Source organism: Falco punctatus (genome assembly GCF_963210335.1).
Source record: "Falco punctatus genome assembly, chromosome: 15".
Taxonomy (NCBI): domain Eukaryota; kingdom Metazoa; phylum Chordata; class Aves; order Falconiformes; family Falconidae; genus Falco; species Falco punctatus.
In genome coordinates, this window is record NC_137595.1 from 15437759 (window position 1) to 15457209 (window position 19451).

General features: G+C 44.1%; 1 protein-coding gene across 1 annotated transcript; it reads left to right on the plus strand.

Annotated features, from left to right (window-relative positions):
* The first annotated feature begins 244 nt into the window (after positions 1–244).
* VMA21 (vacuolar ATPase assembly factor VMA21) lies at positions 245–6135 on the plus strand. Its single transcript, XM_080365812.1, is given in 5 exon segments — positions 245–548; positions 551–577; positions 580–652; positions 2556–2665; positions 4166–6135. Coding segments are annotated over 5 exon segments (492 nt in total). The 5' UTR covers positions 245–409; the 3' UTR covers positions 4309–6135.
* The last annotated feature ends 13316 nt before the right edge of the window (positions 6136–19451 follow it).

The following is a 19451-nucleotide window of genomic DNA, read 5'->3' on the forward strand; positions in this document are numbered from 1 at the left end:
CTTTGGCTGGAGAAGGAATTTTTATTAACATTAGTGCCTGGACAGCAGGAAACAAACCTCCCTCCTAACAGCACAACACAGAGAAACTTTGCAGCCTCCATCTAGAGAATGCTTTAGCTCATGCCTGTGTTTTTTTCATTTATAGTGCTTTCTACTGGTGAGTTCATCAAAACGCCTCAATAACTTTTTTTTTTTTCTTTTTTTCTCTGAGACCACGGCCATTTGCTGGAAAGCCTTGACCTTCATCCAACACATCCAAGCCGTTTCACCACGCACAGCCACTTCCCACCTCCCTCGAGGGAAGCCCCCCTAAGCGGCACAGACTGTGCTGCTGTCCCAAGCGCACGGCGAGCGTGCACAGGATCGTTTCCCTGCCCAGAGACAAGGCCGTCCCGGCACAACGGACGCCATGCGCGCAGCCCAGGCCGGCGGGCCATGCCCTCCCCCCGCTCCCTGCCCGCCCTCAGGCCTGCCCGCCGGCGCCCCGCGGTTGCCATGGCGACGGCGCCGCCGCGCTCTGCGCACGCGCCCGCCTGGGCGGACTTCCGGCAGCCGGGCGCTTCCGTGGAGCGGGGCGCGGAGGAGCAGCGGCGGCGATGGAGCGGTACGGCGAGGCGCCGCTGAGCGCGGTTCCTGTGGCAGACTTCAGGCAGTAAGGCTCGGGCAGGGGCTGGCCCTGGCGGCGGGAGGGACAGGCACCCTTTGGGGTGGCAGGGCCCGCCGGCGGGGGGGACGGGCGCTCTGCGGGGTCGCAGGGCCTGGCGGCAGGCCGCAGCCTGTGCGGGGGAAGGGGTGTCTGCTACGCCGCGGCGGGGGGGGCGGGCTGCTCCCGGTACCGCCGGCCCGGGGGGGGGCGGGCTGCAGCCCTCGGGGAAGGGTGCTTGCCGGTCCCGCAGCGTTGGTGAGACGGGGAGCGGCAGCTGGGGCCAGGAGGAGCCAGAGCGGGTGGGGTGGGCCCCGGCAAACGGGTGGGGTGGGCCCCCGGGTTTGCTGGGGCCGTGCTGTATATCCCGGGGCCGCCAAAACCCTAGCGCGGAGCCTGGCCTGCAGTTAAAAGCTGCGTGGTAAGGCTGGGGTTATACTGGAACGTTTGGTTTCGCTGTGTAGGGAAGTGATGAAAACATGTCAGTGTAAGAAAAATATTTGGCAACAGTGGAGTTTTTTACTTTGGTAATAAGCTGTAGGTCATCTTGTGCTTCTCTGGGTAGGTGTTAAGTAGAGAATAGTTTCTAATTTCCATAGGGGAAGTTTGAATGGAGTTATGCTTTCCACCTTGACGGACCTTGAGGCAAACTGGAATAAAGGAAAAGATTCCAAATGGCTTTTTTAAGCTGCTTAACATGCTACCTATATGTATGGCAGTACATGATCAGCAAAAAGTGCTGTTAGCTTTTGTATAAAAGCTGTGCATGACTGCAGTGTCACTGTCTTTTGATGATTGTCAGGATGAGGTTATTCCCGCTCTCCCCCTTATTTTTCCAAAGAAGCATCAACGATAAAATGTGATTTCAAGTAATATGCTATGGCACAAGGATGTTTTAATAAAAACTTTTTGGAACTACTTATATGAAAATTGCTGTGGACGTGTCTGGGAGTTTTAAGAGTTACATATCCCTGACTTGAATTGTTTTTTTTATGCAGATTTATGTTTCAAAGCCTTCAGGACACATGCCATTGTGTCTGGTAGCCTGTGAAAGTCAGAAGGGTATTACTTGGCTTACATGTTTACTTCAGCATAAAATAATGTAGGCAGCCAAGAAGAGTGAGTGAAAACTGGTGGAAACGCACACAAAAACAAGCTGTTTGTGGTGTTTTGTAGATACAAAACCTGTTCTAGGAGATCAAGTTCAAGGAGACCTCACCCAAGTACATAATCCTTCCTTATGATTCTCTTGCTCAAGGTCTTCTAGGTTTAGGACTGTGAAGGCAAAAAAAGTTACTAGTGTTTTGGTGTATTGGCTCCATGTTCTTATTATTGCTACAGTTACTCCAACTTTCTTTGTGGAAACAGAAATTATGTTAAATACAGGAACAATACCTAATAAAAAGGAACTTAACTTCAAATAGTAAGCTGTTAACTCATTCTGTGTACTTCCCTTTGTATCCTGGCCTGTAGGATTGGTCATTTTCCTAGACTTGCAGTTATTTTTTCCAAGGGAACTTGGCAAGTTTTAGTGCAGAATACTGTCATATGACAAGTGCATGTGTATCTAATATTAGATATTTAATAATTATGTAATAATACACGGACAAACATATTAATGTAAAGCCCCTATGTTGCTCAATCTTTGCAAAGTTCTAAGAGGGAAAAATGTAAGGACTATTTTTAATCTTGTTTATGAGCTTTGACTGGCAGAATCATTAAATTGTTTTGAGTACTCTGATTTTTCTGTTGTAGCCAACAAATGCATACTCCAAGTCTTTATTGCTTCCAAATGATATTTGTACTCAATTCTTGAAAAGTAATTGGCTTCTGTTTGGGATGAATTTTTATCCTGTTTCAGGTATATATATTGTGACATTCTTCTGTGTGTAATTTTTCTTATTTATTTCAGAAATGAGGGTTCATTAACATCAACTTTAAGAACACTTCTATTCTTCACAGCTCTAATGATTACATTACCTGTTGGGCTATATTTTTCATCAAAGGCTTATATATTTGAAGGTAATTCTGTTTCTGCCAATTAGCGTTGCCATTACAAAAAAGAGGAAAAGCGCAATCCTCTAATAGCATCTTTGTTCTCCTTCCTGTTTTGAATATTTGTTTCCTTATGCAGACTAAAGGCCTTCTAATGTCTAATTAGAACAGAAAATTATATAAATGGTTGCTGCATCCTTCCCAGCATTGTGGTCTACAATCTAATACTTTGTTATACAGTGGTGTGTAGTTCACAGATGCGTGGTTCCCCATACCTAAAGGGTATCTAACACCATCCTGCAGCAGTCTTTTATCAGAATCATCAGGGATATGTTTTCTGCAGGTGTTGAAAATTACTTGTGGATCCAAGACAGACTAGTGTTTACTGGATTGGGGGTTTTTTTTGCTTTTAAAAACATACCTGCATTTGTAAGTGTAAGTCAGTTGAATCATGTACCCAGTTTCAGATACTGAATGTGGTTGCTTGTAGAACTTTCTATTAATTTTTAAAATGAGAGAGAGACTTTAGCTGTTTGTTTGGAGCAGTTCTATCAAACTGCTACCAACCAGCCACGTTCTAGCCTTGATACTAGAAGGCTTTAATAACTTACTTTTCTCCTGTGGTATTAGCATCTCCTTCAAAAGCAGGAAGGAGGAAGGAACAAAGGAGCTGCTTTAAGGAGCAGTTCGTGAATATGCAATTGAGTTGTTCCAAGACAATTCTCCTTTGGTGTGAACTGCTGTATGTAGTTCTGAAGGCTGAAACTGAAACTTGTTAAGTAACTTTGAAGATCCTTTTTAGCATGCTTGGGTTTTTTCTTCTTCCTGAGGCATAGCAAGCTGAGCTTTAACTTTGCTATGTCAGTTAATGGCAAGATCTGTCAGCACTGATAGGACTGGGTCTCTGTTTGGAGGGTGTTGGTTTTTTTGGTGTGGTGTGATGCGTGGTTTTTTTGTTTGGTTAGTTTTGAGGGGGTTTTAAAATGAATTAAGAGAATTGATATTTTGGAATTTCATCTTATGTTATTTGAAAGCTTATTTCATGTGAGATGCATTCATGTATCTTAACTAGTGAGGAATTACTGTTTTACAGTCTAAATATAGAAGGTAGATGTCCTCTAATTGTATTTCTACTGCTGTATTCTGTTCAAGTGGCAAGCAAATGAAATAATTATTCTCCCCTGCCCATCTTCCTGCCCCATAAAGAGAGTTACACTTACAAAAAAAGCACGTAGAGGTTTATTTGGTGCTGGAACATAGTAAGAGAAAAAGGGAATGTTACACAACTCTAAGCTGTTGACATCAAAACCAGGGTATTCTGTCTAAAATATTGAATAATCACCGTGCTGCTCTGTTCCAGAAAGTTTTGAGGTCTGGAATTATCATGGTGAATTCTTTCCTAGGAGTCTTTCTGTGCTCAGTCTTTTGATACAGGAGTAAACGTAACTTTGGTTGTTAGGAAGAATTGTGATTTGTTGTTCCAGTGTTCCCAGTAACTAATAATCTGTACTTTCTTTATTTTCTCAGGTACCTTAGGAATGTCCGACAGAGACAGCTATTTTTACGCTGCCATAGTTGCGGTAGTTACTGTCCATGTGGTACTTGCTCTCTTTGTCTACGTAGCGTGGAATGAGGGTTCTCGACAGTGGAGGGAAGGCAAACAGGACTAGAACGGAGATCGTCGTCTTCTGATGCCTACAGACTGTAAACCAAATTTTTTTGAGCTGAAGGAAAAACATTCTTCCAAATGTGTAATACGCCTGTACAAAAAAAAGGCTGATGCCTCAACTCTAGTTAGAATAAGACTTGTACTCATCTTGAATGTGTGCCTGTGTTTTCTCTAGTGCTGATGGAAGTTGTTCTTTAGGCAGCCTCTACTAAGTCGAGCTGGGGAGGTCTTCACCTGCAATTAGAATAAAATAATTACCTATTTTTTAATAAATCCTGTAGCTATTTTTGCCGTTCCTAGTATTTTTCTGACTTGCTCTGAAAATAATACTGGCCCAAAGCAAGCATTACATTTTCAAGTAATAGAATTGCTAGTTAATCATACGGTGTGTGATCTGCCTTGGGTCACCTGGGGTCAGCTGCCCTGGCTGTGCCCCCTCCCCACTAATTGTGCCTCCCCAGCCCACTCGATGGGGGGGAGTGGAGTGAGGAGCAGAAAAGGCCTTGGCTCTGTGCCAGGCCTGCTCAGCAATAACAGAAACATCTCTGCATGTATAAGCACTGTTTTCAGCACAAATCCAAACCATAGCCCCATACAAGCTACTACGAAGAAAATGAACTTTATCCCATCCAAAACCAGCACAGTGGGACAGGCATAATAATGTATTTCTGAGTTTAGGAGTAATTGCAAAACCAGAATTGGTTAAAACTCAGGTGATGTCTTTCTGATGTGAAATACAGAAGTTTGGGTGTGTTTTTTTTAATTTTCCAATCTAATTCTTTATTGCAGTGTAAAAATGCAATCTTTCATTTCGTTTTGGGAGGACTATCGTATTGCTGCATTGCTTATCCTTCCAGTCTTCTGCAGTTGATCTTGGTGATGCGAAGGAAATGGCATAGCACATTTTTTTACAAGCCTTTACGTTTATGTCTCCATGATAATTGCTGAAGGATGTAGTTGTGTTTCCTGTGTTAAAGTCGTATCAGTAACAGCTATAAGCCACCCTAATGGCTAGTAGAGGAACAAGCAAGAGAAAACAAGCTGTAGTTGTCTGCAGATGTTGTCCTTTATGAAGCAGAACACAAGAGTGATCATATGGCTTCTTGTTTTTCTTCATAAATACTAACTTGTACACTGTGAAATGATACAGTATGTTGATTGTTTTCTTTTTCCCTTGGTTGTGTGTGGCAACTTTCTGTAGTCAAACCACAGTGAGTTTTGTGCTGTAGGATAACAGGAATTTCATTTCACTGTTTTGCTGTTGTTAGCAAACTTTTTATTCTGTAGATAAAACCTGTTTTCCCAAGGTTTCAGCAATGCATAGAACTTTCCTAATGCTGATGATTGCTGTTAAGCTGTTGTGCTTGAGGTCGTTCTGTTAACTTGAGTTTTCCTGTTTGTTGTACGAGTTGAGCCTTTTTTTTGGAAATGTTTTGCTTAATATAGGGCTTGGAATGGTTTTGCTACTACGTTGGTTCATGGTAATACTTATGCTTAAATAAGACAAAAATCAGTTTTCCATGCCCAGTGGCTGAATAATGTGTTCCCAGGTCTCATTCCTTTTGCCTTCACCCCAGTTCCAGGTGTGCGCAAACACATACCGTGTCACACTGATGCAAATCCCTTTTTATGTTTTGTTTCTGAAATGACAGCTTTCCTCATCTGGAAGCCCCTAGTCAGGTTTCTGCCTGCAAACTGGAGGATGGTCTCATAGTACTTGAAATACAACTTTAGTTTATATACTTTGGCATATTGGCTTGCTGTTCTCCAGTATATGAACTGTACATTGTAGAACTGCGTTTTAATAAAGAACTACCCTGCAATACAATTCCGTAAACAAGCAAGTGTGCTGAACAGTTTTTGAATAATGTCTTTAATACTGCTCACGTATAGTACACTTAGAACAAATAGATCAGCTGTAGCGCTGTTCAGTAGCTTTTTTTTTTCTCCATTTATAGTGGAGCATGAATGGGAACATAGCTGTTGTGCTTTACTAGAGTGTCTTTTGCTATATGTGTTTTGTTTCGTGTATCAGAATCCCTAGATACTAAGTAGATTTCCTAGGAACAACAGGAAAATAACTGCTTAATATAATTGTTTAGTTGCCAAAATCTGAAAAGTTTGACCTGTGCTCCAAGTATCGATACTATAATATCCCAGCAACTGGAGTTAACAAGCTGAGCATTAATCCATCCATTGGAAGGTCATCTTTGATGGTAATGCTTTGATCTGCAACATCCTCCTTGAGGAAAGAGGCACTGTGTGAGTATCTGCATAGTAACAGCCATGTGCTGAGGTTTATGTTGCCTGTGCTTGGGACTTGAAACAACCGCTGAGGTAAATGGTGCAATGAAAACAGTCAAGCAGGGTATTACACCATGACTGGGGAGTTCGGAGAACAGATACTGCAGCCCTATGATGTAGGAGGTACCGGGAGTAGATACCCTACTGGGACTCCTGTTGTGCCTTACCACTGCTGGGATTTATTGTATTTCAAGAGCTTTGTTGTGGTCTCTGTAAGTTGAGTGTTTCCTTTCATGTATCTAGTGTTCCTGTTAATGTCAAAGTTAATTTTCATGGCAGTTTTTAATTGTTTAATGATCGCTGTAAGTCCTCTAGAGTTTAATGCTGTACTGCACTGGGTTTGCATGGAAGGCTTTGGTGGCGGGGTGCTGCGGGGTGGCTCTGTTGGAAGATGCCAGAACCATCCCCCATGTCTGATAGAGCCGATGCCAATCAGCTCCAAGATGGACCAGCTGCTGGCCAATGCCCTCTGGGATAACATATTTAAGAAGGTGGAAAAAATGCTGCTCAACAGCATCAGTGAGAGAAATGAGAATGTGTGAGAGACTCCATGGACACCAAGGTCAGTGAAGGATGGGGAGGAGATGCTCCAGGCACCGGGGCAGAGATTCCCTGGCAGCCTGTGGTGAAGCCCTTGGTGAGGCAGGCTGTGCCCCCAGCCCGTGGAGGTTAACGGTGGAGCACTCTGGTCCCTGCCAGTGGTGGGCTCTCACGCTAGAGCTGAAGCTCTGCACCCTGTGGAAGGGACCCATGTTGGAGAAGTTCATGGAGAGCTGTCTCCTGTGGGAGGGACCCCAAACTGGAGCAGGGGAAGACTGCTGAGGAGGAAGAAGCAGCAGGGACAAGGTGTGATGAACTGATGCAGCCCCCATTCCCCGTTCCCCTGCACCACTGGGTGGAGGAGGTAGGGAACTCAGGAGGGAAGTTTGAGCCTGGGAAGAAGGGAGGGGTGGGGAAAAGCGTTTTAAGATATGGGTTTATTTCTCATTACCCTACTCGGATTTGATTGGTAATAAACTAATTGCCCCAAGTCAAGTCTGTTTTGTCCATGATGGTAATTGGTGAGTGATGTCTCCCTGCCCTTACCTCAATCCATGAGCTTTTTGTTATGTTCTCTCCCCTGTCCAGCTGAGGAAGGGATTGATAGAGTGGCTTTGGTGGGCATGTGGCATCCAGCCAGGGTCAACCCACTACATGTAAAAATACAGAAACTGATAAAAGTTGTGGGAAAGATCAATATTGTTGCTTTGGTTTATATTTTCTATAAAATGATGGTGTGACATTTTTAATGGTGTAGTACCTTGAAGTGGTACTGTACCTTTGTTCATTTTATTACTAGGAATGGATTTGAGATGACTGTTGTTAAAAAGACAAAGTTGGGAAAGCATTGTCTGCATAAGCCATTCAGTACTTCAAAATTGCCTCTCAGCGGTGTCATGTGTTTGTGTAGGTTGATAATTGGGCAGTTTAACTAAAGAAAGCGATTGTATCTAGCTGTGACCAAATACCTTGAGACTGAGATTGTAGCAGAGATTTTCTGGAATGTTTTCTGAGACTATAGTGAAGGCAGTGGGGGCAATTGAGGAAGCGGAGAATCAAACTAATTTTGAGAAGTCACCACTGATGGATTTATTTTTTTCCTGTATTTCTTACCATCTTTTTGTAAATGCCTGCAGAACATTGTGGTGGGTACCCAGCCTGTGGAAGTATGCAGGTAATCGGCTTTGGTTTGTGGATAGGGATGCCCGGTTTAATGCATATATTAACTGCTAGCACAGTGCAGGAGGTCCCCAGAGAAAATGGTGGTGTTGGTGATCAGGTTGTTAGCAGGAATTTTGTCATACTCCTAACACTGATTAATGTACATGAACTTTAAACAGTCGTTACAGTATATTTGAAATAGAACGTTACCTACATGTGTTTTGCTATGCAAGAGGGGACCTGGTAATAACTCTCATTTAACATTAAAATACAAACAACACCCCCCCCCCCCAAATCCAAACCAGCCAAACCCCCACAAAACCCCCGACCTCCTGCATGATTTTCACAGTGGTGGTTATTGGACACTGTCAAACTAGTACAAGTTAAAGGATCTAGTTTTGCCACACTGCTAACGCAGCATGACAAACTAGAGGGCAGGCTTTTCTGCTCGATTCCCGTGATGGGAGAGGGGAAGTTGCGTTGACTGAAAAATTATGTTCTCACTTAATGCATTGGTGAACAGTAAAATGTTTGATTTGATTTCAGTTTTGACAGTTTTTAGACTGCTGGGCAGTTATTGTGGTTAAATAAATTGTGCTTAGGCTTCTGATAGCCCACGTAATGGGACAGGGCGTGCTCAAAGCCTGCGGGCAGGGGTACTGGTGGTGATAGTTCAGATGAGTAAGAGATGGGACGGGGAGGGCCCATAAAATAGTGAACTAAGCCACACATGTATTGTTAAAAAATAATACGGGTATGACTGAAACGCGGGTAGGCTGCAGCCCATGGGACAAGAGGAGGAAGGAGCCCGCTGACGCAACGGAGTGACTCGGGGAGGTGGGGTGGAGAACGGGGTAGGGTGAAGACTGGAATGTGCTGGCACAGCTTTGTTTGTGACTGAGGCACTATGTTTTTGTTCGTGAGTGTTTATTCCACTGTTCTCCAGGGGATTATGCGGAGCCATTGATCTGAAATATTAAATGTAAATCATACAAGATAGCAAGCCGATTCCATTTTTAACTTCCAGTTGAAGTCGTTCATAGGTTGACAGCTTTGCAGCATGTGATCTGGGGCGCATTTATTCAGTTTTGACTTGTACAAACTAGCGTTGTTCCTGGCTCAGAGTCATTTCTTAGGGCAAGGTCAAGCCCTTGGAGTGTAAATATTTCTTTAAAAATACCAACAAGCAACGGCCACTCTGATGTTTCATGCTCTAATCCACTGTCAGTTTAAGGGAATTACACAAGCTTCAAGTTCAGAGGAAACAGTGCTTGCTGTTCCCCTGCCGGGGAGGGTCTCCTGTGCTGGAGTGGGGTGTTCGGGGCCCCCACAGCCATTCTCTTATCTGAAGACACGCTAACGTCTGAATTTCTGAGGTGGTAGAATACAGCTTGTTAGGAGGACTGAATCACGATGTTGTATAACAATGCTGAGGTATAATTTAAGTCAAGAGATGGAGGTAAACTCTCGGGGCTTGAGTTCCATTTGAACCTAAAATGGTAAGAAAGATGATGTGGGAAGTGATTGGGGATTTCTGTAGAAAGCAGCTTTTGTAGGTGCTGGTCTCCCCGTTTGCATTCTGAAACCAAGAGGCAGAGCCAGCGGTGGTTGTGTTTCCAAAGGCAGGGATACTGGGAAGCTTTGTAGTGAAGGATGACCAGGGAGAAGAGCTTGGGAAGTTGAACAGTTAACGTGGCGACTGTCCAGCTGAATGCTTGGGGCTGAGTTCTCCTGGTGCTGGTTTTGCTGTCACGTTTCACCACCCCCTTTGTCCTGCCGGCTCTGCATGGCATGTCCTTGCCAAGGTGATTCCAGGTGGGTGCTCAGTGTTTGTAGGAGGGATCGGGTGCTTACTGCAACTGTGCTTTTACAGTAGTGCAGACTATTTGTAGGGCTGGAAAAAGCCTGTTAATGCTTATAGTTGGCACATGACGCAGCATGGTTTGTTTTGGTGTAAATGGCCCAGGGCATAGGCATAGGGGGTGTGTTATTAATTAAAACTGTTTTTAATTGAAGGATGATTGATGAGTGAGAGTAACAGTAGTCAGAGAACAAAAGCTGCTGTGGGTGCTGGCCCGTGCTGTGGGCACCACTGAGGACCTGTTTAATACATTTGCATTTTTCATCCTCAAGATCCATGGTGTCTCTTAACTGGCTTGACTCATTAGTACAGCTCTGCTGATGTTGGAGATGAGCTGGAAGGACCAAAGTTTATCTCCATAGCTGGAATGGTTCATACAGCTTATTTCAGAGGAATGAGTCTGTGTAGGTAGTTTTGTGTCTGATGGAGAAGATAGAAGAACCCACTTTGCTCTCAAACCTTACCGCAGTTTGAGCCCTTTCCTAGAAAAATTCCTATAGAATTAGCAAACGTTGGATGATTCTGAACTTGAAGCGTTACGATAGAGCAGTTTGCTTTAGAATCTGGTGTAGTCTTCAATACAGCATTTTTTTTCCTCCCAGTGTGACATATGCCCTCGCCAAAAAATCCAAACCAAAGGCGATTCTGATGATTTGGGTGTTCGAACTGTTTTGATGGCTGGTTGTGTTAGGTGCGTCTAGCTGTGTTTCGATGCACAGTGGCTGTAGCTCATCATCTGCAAGTTTAGCCCAGCGTCCCTGAGACTTGTTGGGTGGATGTGAAATTCTGTGCCCTGTGTTTAATAGGAGGGTCCTCTGCCTTAATGCTTAGTGGCTCCAACAGGGTTATTAGAAAAAAATCTTGTATAGTAGCTGCTTCATAGCTCCCGCTTTTACTAAGTGGAAACTGGATCTTTACTTGGGTTTTGTATTTGAAATAAAATTATAATGGCACCTCTCTTCATGGTAATGAGTAATCTGTTACATTAAGCCGGTTCCTTTATTTCTGGCTGGCGTTTATTTCTAACCCATTATACTTTTGCAAGCAACAGCAAGTTCCTCACTCTTCTTGGCACTTCTCCCTCTTTACCTCTCCTAGGTGTTTGTCAAGTGCTTTTGTTGGGACCAAATATTTTCTATAGTGTGACATCTGTTGTGATCCCTAATTAAGATTACATTGAGCTTTGTGGGAAGAGATGATGGTTTTATACCACTTGGTGGGGATTGTGCTTTCCTGTCCATGAATTTTCAGGTTGTTAGTGCTATCAGCTCTGATATTTGAGGCATAAAAACAGTAAAGCTAAGGAAAAAACTTTCCGATATTATAAACAGTTCTTAATCAAATAGCTATTTGCCAAGGGCTTCAGGAGGACTAATTAACACTAAAATAATAGTACATTTCTGTGTTGTCATATTCAAAACAATCCCACTCTGTGCTCAAATGGAGTTTTATTTTAGTATATTACAACACTTAAGAACATTTAAGTACACTAAGTAGCATTGTCAGTATGATCCAGGCTGCGTTCACTTTTCCAGCTCTGAAAGAAAACTCCATTAAGCCTTTTAGTAAGGAAATGTTAGAGAGCACCTGGGAATGTGATGCAGCTCTTAAGCCTGCCCATGCCAAAAAGCCACGCTTGCTTTGTATCAAGCTTATGCAAGGGATTAATTTGGAAGCACAGCTGAGTGGCTTGTAAACTTTCTCCCTCAGATCAGCTATGCTGTAGCTGCATGGTCCACATTGCAATTCGATGGGATAAACAACTTTTGTGTGCTTTTTATGGACTTTGCTGAAAGAATGAACAGGTAATTCTGCACAGCACCAGAACTAATTTGCAACAATTTTATTCGGGTAAAGATGGAGCAATGCAGTAACGTGGCTGATTACGTAAGCACAAGGTCAGTTGATCATATCTGTATGTGAACTCTTTGACCAGTAAAACAGTCACAGTAATTTATTTTTTCTTGTCTCCTTGAATTCTGCCAAAGTTTTCTCTCCGTTCAAACTCAGCAGTTTGCTCAGCCTCAAAGATTACTGTACAGATTGAGTGACCGGTGAGATGAGCTGCTGTTTTTGTGGAAGCCAGTGTGCTCCAGACTCCTGTGACGAACTTGTGAAGCTTTGCATCATAAGGCAAGACCCCTTGCCTGTGATGCTGGCTTCTGCAGAATTAACAAGAGCTGGTCCCAAATCCAATAACAATATGAAATGCAGAAAATGAGGTATTGGAGGTAAATGTGTCAGGGGTACTGTGATATGGATGGATACAAAGAGTTACCCATCAGTAGCAGGATGCTGACTGACTTTTTCTCATGTGCGTTCCTAGTACTGGGAAATCAGTATAAAGCCATCATCCTGCTTTGTGCTATTCAAAGACTGTTAAGAGTAAATGATGATTTCTTTTTTCATCAGTCTGTTTACTTAATATTTCCCCACAAAAAAATTGCACATAAACTAGGCTTTTGAGACTGTACCAATGTAAGCTACTTATTCTTTAGCCACAAAAAGGAGCTTTTGGATAGAACTCCGGTGTTGGTGTTGATGGCTTTTCCTCCTCCAGAATACCCTGCATACTCCTTTTGTGCAAAAAAAAAAAAAGGGGGGGGGGGGGGGGCGTTTAATATCACAGAATACTATGTGTGGCAGCATGCACAGGTTCATTGTGTTGCAGTGGAGTATTTAACCTTCCTACAGATTGTACCACTTAAGTATCCAGATACCACCCTCTGTAGTGCTTGCCTTTTGGTGTTCTGTCTGCTCGTCACTGCAGCAATACCCAAAGCACAAGGTAGGATCCTGGGGCACTAGATCCTTACGAACGCACGGCGAGAGTCGATCGCTGTCCTGAAGTCGTCACCGTATATAACTAGATAGGTCTGGCTAAACGGGTGTTTGGAAACAAACTCAGCAAATGTGTCCAAGTGGAAGTGGAGAGGTATGTGTGGTTAGTACGTGGTAACTCCTGGGGTCACTGGGCCTGGCCTCTGAGCTATGACTCCATAAAAGAAAAAATAACACATCTTTACTGTATGTAGGTACACTCAGAGAGCCAAAGGGATCTGCTTTGCGTGCTATGGCAGATCACAGGTTTAGAAACGGAGGGTGGGGGAGAGGACTGGAACTTGAATCTTTTGACCCACTGCTGTCAGCAGTATCAGCCATTCACCACCATCCATCCAGAGTGTTTTTTTAGGCATTGTTTCTGGTGAGACCTTGAATCGGTGGATACCTGGAATGTCAAGCTATGCAAAATTAGCTAATGTTCTCTTCAAAGTCTGTGCAGCTCACACTAGTGCGTGCTTTCCTTCTTTGTCAGTTCTTATGAGTGCTCCATCAAATCCCTGTTCTGGCAGATCTTTGCCATTGTTGAGCTGGCTTTAGACTTCTCAGGGCTTCTTTCGGGCATCTTTTCTCTGCCTGCTCCTTCTACCTCCTTCTAAAATCTTAAGTAAAAATGATGTTAAAAGGCTAGTCGACACTTGCACACCACTGGAGGATGATGCTGCGTGTGAACTGTGTGATTCCATTATCTTTTCAATAGCGTTAGTGCTGTGGTTTTGTCCTGCTTCACACTTTAAGAGCACATCCCTTCATCTGCCTACAAGATTGAGCAGGGAATGAGTTCAGTGGTCAGGGTGCAGCATATGCATGTAGTGCTGTTTGGGGGAAGAGCTGGCATGAGACTGGAAGAATATGGTGGCAAGTAAATGATAAAGGAGTTAAACCAGTATACAGACCCTAATTTTTCATGTATGCTTTAGGGTATGTGCGTATCTTAGTCTTGGCTTGAAGCAGTGTATTGTTGTCTGAAGTACATTCAAGCACAATTAATCTGCATTTGTCTCCCTTTCCCAAAACGTTGTGCCATTTGAAATGTTTTATTTTTCTATATTTAAAGAATATTATTTCATAATCCCAAAAGCTATTTTTCTTTTTTTTAGAACAATCGGTTGAAGAGTTTTTATTAATCTTTTTATTATTTAAGCACTTCTATCTGCAATACACAATAGAGGCAAATGAATTTATTTTTTTGAGACAAGCTTGCTTTTTATCCTACAGAAATGATGACTCATGAGATTCATCCAACCCTCATCTGTATTCCTCCCCCAGCTAATAAGTTAAATGTGAGTTTTGTGTTTGTAAAAAGGCAGCCTATGCTTACCTCACCAGGGAGCTTGTTTGAACATCGAGTTCACAAGAGGAAAATTCCATGCCACAGTAAAACTGCATCTCTGGGCATTAAGGAGCTTTGCAAAGTTTGCTCCCTAAGTGAAGAAAACAGCATTAGATTTAATTCATTGCTCACGTTTATAATGATCTTAGACTGGCGTGCTTGTAACTCTGCACAGTGATAGCAGAAGGCTTGTGGCTCTGACACATGAAGGGACAGCAGAAGGCAGAGACCTGTAATATTTTCTCTTTGGGCCTGTTAATCCCACAGATGGGGAGTATTGCAGTGTAAAAGATGCGACACTGGTCTAGCATAAAAACACCCTCTATTTTCATCCTGACTTAAACAGTCCTGCAAATGGTTGTGCTGGTGTAACTGAGAAGGGAGCGTGGAGGATGGAGATGGGTGGAGGTCCTGGAAGCTGGTGTTGCTGCTGAAGCCCGGTGCTGTGAGAAGGCACCCTCAGTTGGAGCTGCCCCCCACCTTAATGCAGCCAGGCTTGGTTAATGCTAAAATGGGATATGACCTGGCAGCTCTGCAGGGGGAACGCACCATGAGTTTTAGCTGAGAGGAAAGAAGAGCCTGATCAGTACAATTTGCAGCATAAAAAGTAGCCAATTTCTCTGTGAAGCTGTGGATTTTCATGGGGCTTCTTTAACTGAGCAAAGATCTTCTGAGCATCTTGGCTGGCAGATCCTGGTTTAAAGCCTCCCTTGGGGGATGCCTGTTAGGGGTACACAGGAATAAGAGTCTTTCTTGGTGGCTCCCAGCCTACATCTGGCAAAAGTGTTTCACACATAGGATCTGGCTTCTCTGACTCTGCTCTTTCCTCACAAGGTTCTTATAAACCAGGTGACGTGACTGGGGGCTATATGGAGGCCTCTGTCAGCTGGGGTTAGGGAGAGAGCGGGAGGAACCAGTTGCAGTACAAATCGGTTACTTTGGAGAGCTGGCCTTGAAAATTGGCTGACAAGGGGATGTTGGAGTTGTCCATTTAACCTCAAACTCTTGGGCAAAGAGATACTTGACTTCTGTTACATAGCTGAGCCTGATGCTGATTATGTTCCCTTATAAAGATTTCATCCTTTTGTCATGTAAATGCTTGTGTGACCCAGAACAGAGTGGAGCTCCAGAATTGGTTTTGCGTAGATGCTGGTCAGTGTCTGGCTGTAGACATGAAGCTGAAACAGTGACATAGGTGTGAATTCTCAGTCTGGACAGTTGTTTTGCCCTGTCTTTCCTTCTGTTAATTATTTGGCAGCTTCACAAAAGCAAGCCCCTTTTTCCCCAAGTACACCTTTGTGGTGAAATCTGGAGAGGTAAAGCAAAAGAAGCAGCTTTGCAGAAAGAAATCCACACTCTGAACATCATTTTTTTTTTTTTTTTCCTGTTTGGTCAGTGCACCCTTAATACTGCCTTGCAGATGTTGGGGTGGCTGGTACTTAACTAAGAAAACACTGATTTTTCTAGAAACAATAAAAACTCCATGCATAACTATCTCCTCCCTTCACCATTTCCTAGGGCAGGAGGGGACTGGCTCTAATTACAGAGCCTGCAAAATACTCTCCATCAGCCAAAGCTACAAGCCTCTCTCTGTACGACTCCGGCTAAGGCCAGACAGATTCCTCTTAAAAGGGTTTTGGAGATTTTGCAGCACTGGTATTTTTCTGGAACTCTCCGCAGCAAGTATGCAGCTGTGAGTGGAATTTTTGTCAGATGAACTTGCAGAAGTGCAAGTGATGGGCTGGGTCACGTATAGCAAAGGGTTAACTTTTATATCCCACAGGATGCGAAACAGAACATAGATCTGCAGGAATAAAGGATGAAGGCAGCCTAGAGCATCAACTTGACTTTTTGCAATGGAGAAAAACACTTTGGGCAGGTGTGGCTTGTGGGAGGAAGAAGAGATTCCACCATGGCAGAAATGGGAAGGTGAACTCTGTGTTGAAGTTCAAAGACTGAAGGCTCTGAAGGGTAATTCATGCTCGTGCCTGTAGGCACCTCTGAAGGGTAATTCAAACTTCGTTAGGATTTTGGCTGCAAGTAAAGTGAACACCAGAAGCTTCGGTGAGACAGTTCTGCTGGAAAGTACGTTGGGCAGCTCTATGAACAGGCAAGAAGTGTCTTCATAGTTTGACAGGTAATATTTAGTTTCTCCCACCCCTTCTCAAGACCACTGCAAGTGGAAAAATATTGTGATTGACTACAGGCTGGTGGGCCAAGAGACATTTTTAACTTTCTCTGACAGTGGCTTTCAGCTGGCTTTGAGCATGGTTTCATGGACACTTCAGCACTAGAACTGGCCGAAGTGCAAGTCAGGTGCAGTTCTTTTGGGTGGATTCCCCTTAGCTCAGTATCAACAGCTTTCCATAATTTGAATTTCACGAGTGATCCGTTGGTTTGATGTAATTCTGTGCATGGACTAAATGTAATATAGCATTCCAAACTCAAAAGTGCAAGGTAAACACATTCCCAATGCAAAAAGCAATCTCTGACTTCCAAACCCTCCTTTATGCTAAAAGTAATTTAAAAGTATAATGTAACAAAGATAGTATCTGCATGCCAAAGAATATCTTATTTTACAGAAAAGTAACTTATGAAATGCGTATTTTGAAGTTTGGTGTTCATACAACATAGTATTAGTTTCCTCATTCATTTGTGTATGTCTGCTTATTAAGCAAGATCTTCCCAAAGCGTCAAGGGCTGTTTAAATGCTTTAGGGGATGAACATATTTATTACTGGTTGATAATCCTTGTAACATTAAAATACAAATGGATTAGAGTATAGTCTGATGGGAAGCATGAAAGTGGTTACTAAACTGCAGGAATAAATGTGCTAGAACCCTAAATAGTATAATAATCCTCTAAGGGGGAATTGCGCCCTCGTTCATTTATAATGGTATTGTGATTGGCTTTGTTTTAGTCCAGCTTGGAGTCAGTGCCTCCACAAAAATCTCATGCCTTCCAAAATGACATCAAATATGAAAGGAGAAAAACAGTCTTGACAAAACCAGGTCACTACATCAGCAAGAGCAGAGTGGGCTGAGCAGCTCTGCTTCCTAAATCAAAGCCTTGCTGCAGGAGCATTGCTGCACTCCCCGTAGTGCCTCACAAGTGCCGTCCTCAGCAGTGAGGGACCAAAAGGTGTCACGGTAGCAGATAAAGGGCTGAAGGCTTTGGCCAGAGTCCTGGTGCCTCTCTTCTCAGAGCACTGCTGTCCTGGGGTGAGGGTGTGGAGATTCTCCTGGCATCCCTTTGGGCAAAATGGCCCGGTCCCAATTATGCTTTGTAGCCAGCCCCTGCACAAGGTAGGAATGAGGAGGCATTGTGAGTCCTTTGTGCCTGGATCAAGCAAAAATCCCAGCAAGGGAAGTGAGATGTTCTGCCAGCTCTGTGCTTCCAGAAAAGCAAGGGTCCTTTTGTAGTCTTGGCCAGGAGCTCCCAGGCTGGAAGACACTGAGGATCTTCTAAGGCATACATGTCTCTGATTTCTGTGAACCATGAGTAAAATGTACGGGCCTGGAGCCCATCTCGGTGTGCCTACAGAGCAAGGAGCTGTCAAGGAGCCATCGTCTCCCTCTCCTGCCACGCGTCCTGTGCGTCCCTGGAAGAGCTGCCCATCAAGGGACAGAGACGATATGAGTACACGCGCAGAGGCCCACGCAGGCTGCTGTGGGATTGCCATGTGGGCAAAGTAACTCCTTCGTGCCCAGGTCTGCTGTCTGTAACGGCGGGCTGGGAGCCAGAGGGCATTCGTGAACAGCACTCTGCTCCTGGATCCCATGCGACAGCATCCTCCAGCCACTTTTGTAAAGGGCCAGTTAGTGTATGTAGCCAAAGGTGCACAAGGTAATTATGCAGCTGGCAGGGCCAAGTAATTAATACCTAGTTGTACTGTACTGTACATACTGCCTCTTTTACATGTGTTTTGTGCAGAGTGGAAGTGCTGAGGTGTGCTAATTTTGCAAGTTTGCTCTCGTCTGGTGAAGAGGGTGGAAAAAAAAAAAAACCTCCAGGAAGAAGGAAAATGAGTTTCCTGTCTTTTGGGGTGTTAATTAAATAACCCGTAGCGGCAGCAATGGCAAAGTGCCAGGGCTTCTCCTGGGACGTGCTTACTGAGGCAGAGATTTGCAGAGGAGAGGGAACCTGGATGCAGGAGGCTCATACAGGTGTCTGTGTTCAAGAGCAGCGTCTGTTCTTGCCAGCAAGCCTCGCTCTGTGTGTTGTTTATGTACTTCATGAAGAAGGGACCTTTACCTGTATCTTTGACCATATGGGTGCAAGGCCAGAGTTTCGGTGTTAGCGCGTGAACAGCAGTGACAGCACATTGTCTCTTGCAGGTTTCACTAAAGCCATCCAAGAAGGCACCTAGCAGATGCTAAATGGAAGACACATGGCACAAGCTTTGCTCTTTCCATAGGACACCTCAGGCAAGATTTACTGAAAGCAAAGACCTAGTCTCAGGCTGGAAATGTCACGCGGCCCAATCTGTCTCCCAACGCAGCCGCTACGGAGTGCTGCAAGCTGGAGTCCTGGCTCCTCCGGCTGCACCTTGTCGGCAGAGGCACCCCGGTTCCCAGCAGAAGGAGCTCACAGGGGGTGGGGGAGCCGCTCAGGGCAGCTGCCACTCCCCACAGCATCCTCCTGAAGCCCTGCAAGCCCTGCAGGGGCATGGAGAGGAGGAATCACCTGGGGTCTGGGTCCCAGGGGGGTTGTGCCTGTACAAAGGGAATGCTGAGCCCTGGCCCTGCGGGTCATCCAGAGGGGCATGTTCAGGGAGGGATGGAGAAACTTACTGTAATAATACTAAGATAGACCTACTTTAGGTTCAAGTGAGTTAATACCTCAAAATAAATTATGTCTATCAGCTTGGGCTTTTCTGGGTAGGATTTTGAGCAGAACGAGCTAATAATGATTCTGGTGCACTGGGATTTTAAATGGCATTCTTGCTTCTTGGTGTAAACAGAAGGTGATAGCACAGTGTGTGGGAGGTCTTTAATCTTGTACTCTAGATTTACATTTTGTAGGATTATAATTTTTTTTTTAAGCTTTTTGTTTCATCTTGAGCACTGGCAGAGGCAAGCAACTAACTAAAGGTACATGCAGA